General features: G+C 45.6%; 1 protein-coding gene across 1 annotated transcript; it reads left to right on the top strand.

The window, feature by feature from the left end:
* The first annotated feature begins 684 nt into the window (after positions 1–684).
* LOC126687755 (uncharacterized) lies at positions 685–1059 on the top strand. The gene has a single exon (XM_050382313.1). The coding sequence runs from the start codon at positions 685–687 to the stop codon at positions 1057–1059; it is 375 nt and encodes a 124-aa protein (XP_050238270.1).
* The last annotated feature ends 271 nt before the right edge of the window (positions 1060–1330 follow it).

Below are 1330 nucleotides of genomic sequence, written 5' to 3'. Positions count from 1 at the left end.
ACGCCTAATGAAGAGCCAGTCAGCAATCAGGCGATGTTCAAAGCTTTCCTAGAGATCACCAGTTTACTTAAGGACATCAAATAGACAGTATCGCTACAATCGTAAGGGCCAGAATTAGGAAAATTATCAGCACAGAAGTCGACGTCACCCATAAATAAAGGAAAGGAACCAGTGCGGCAAGAAGAGACGCCAGAAAATTCCGCAAAGAAACAAAACGCCCCCATAACAATCCCGGATGAGGAATGCTGGATGGACGAACAACACACCCCCAAGGATAGAGAAGAACATCTGGAGGAAAAAGTCCGTCAAGTCATGAGCAGGCTCGGAATAAGATGTGAAGACGTGGACATTTTTCTTCGAAGTGACTCACCCCTTGCAGATTTCATCATCTCTCACGAGTTCCCTGCAAAGTTCAAATATCCTCCAAATCTGGAATCCTATGACGGGACCGGCTGCCCCAAGAGCCATGTGCATAAATTCCAAGCAGTAATCAATGTTCAGACAAACCTGGATCACGTATTGCGCAAGCTTTTTCCTACTACCCTAAAAGTTCTGGCGCAGGAATGGTACCAAAGCTTAAAGCCAAGATCGGTGCTAACATTCAAACAGTTCTCAGGACTATTTCAGGCCAGATTCGTAGCATGCATCCCTTAGAAGAAGTTGTCCACAGATCTGCTAGCTATCATGCAAAGAGACGGAGAGACGCTCAGGAGATATGTAGAGAGGTTCAACAAGGAGGCGATGCAAATAGAAGACCTGGGCCAAGAGATCGCCTATACAGCGTTACTCAACGGGACAACTAATTCTGACTTGCGAAAAGAGTTGTTGGCCAAATCACCAAAATCATTTACTACACTGATGACAATCGCACATACACAAATCAGAGTGGATGATGGCCAGAGAGAGATAGAGAACCGACACGGACGGGCAGAAGAACGAACATTTTCAGAAAGAAGGAATGGAGATAGATCGCCCATAGGAAAAAGGTTCGGAGAGAAAGGCAACGATAGTTTCAGAAATAAGAGAAAAACGGACGAAGATAGGCGATACACCCCCTAAACACAACCAGAACCAACGTATTATTTTGGGTGAAAGACAACCGGGAGAAGATCAGGTGGCCAAGAAAAATGAATGTTGCATCAGCTAGCAAAAGAGACAACAGCAAATACTGCGAATCCACAGAGACAACGGCCACACCACAGACGAATGCTGGCACCTGAAGGAAGAGATAGAAAAGGGGTCCCTTTCCCAGTTCGTGAAAAGGGATACCGAAGCCAAAGAGGCCGAAGCAGAAAGAAGGAACGAAAAGAAGAAACTACCAGAAGGCCTA

The sequence above is a fragment of the Mercurialis annua genome, linkage group LG6, assembly GCF_937616625.2.
Source record: "Mercurialis annua linkage group LG6, ddMerAnnu1.2, whole genome shotgun sequence".
Taxonomy (NCBI): domain Eukaryota; kingdom Viridiplantae; phylum Streptophyta; class Magnoliopsida; order Malpighiales; family Euphorbiaceae; genus Mercurialis; species Mercurialis annua.
The sequence above is the reverse complement of the archived record's forward strand: the minus strand, read 5'-3'. Positions and strand labels throughout refer to the sequence as shown.

Bases quoted from the DNA above. Each gene is read 5' to 3' on its own strand.
- LOC126687755 (XM_050382313.1), top strand. From the start codon at position 685: ATGCAAAGAGACGGAGAGACGCTCAGGAGATATGTAGAGAGGTTCAAC.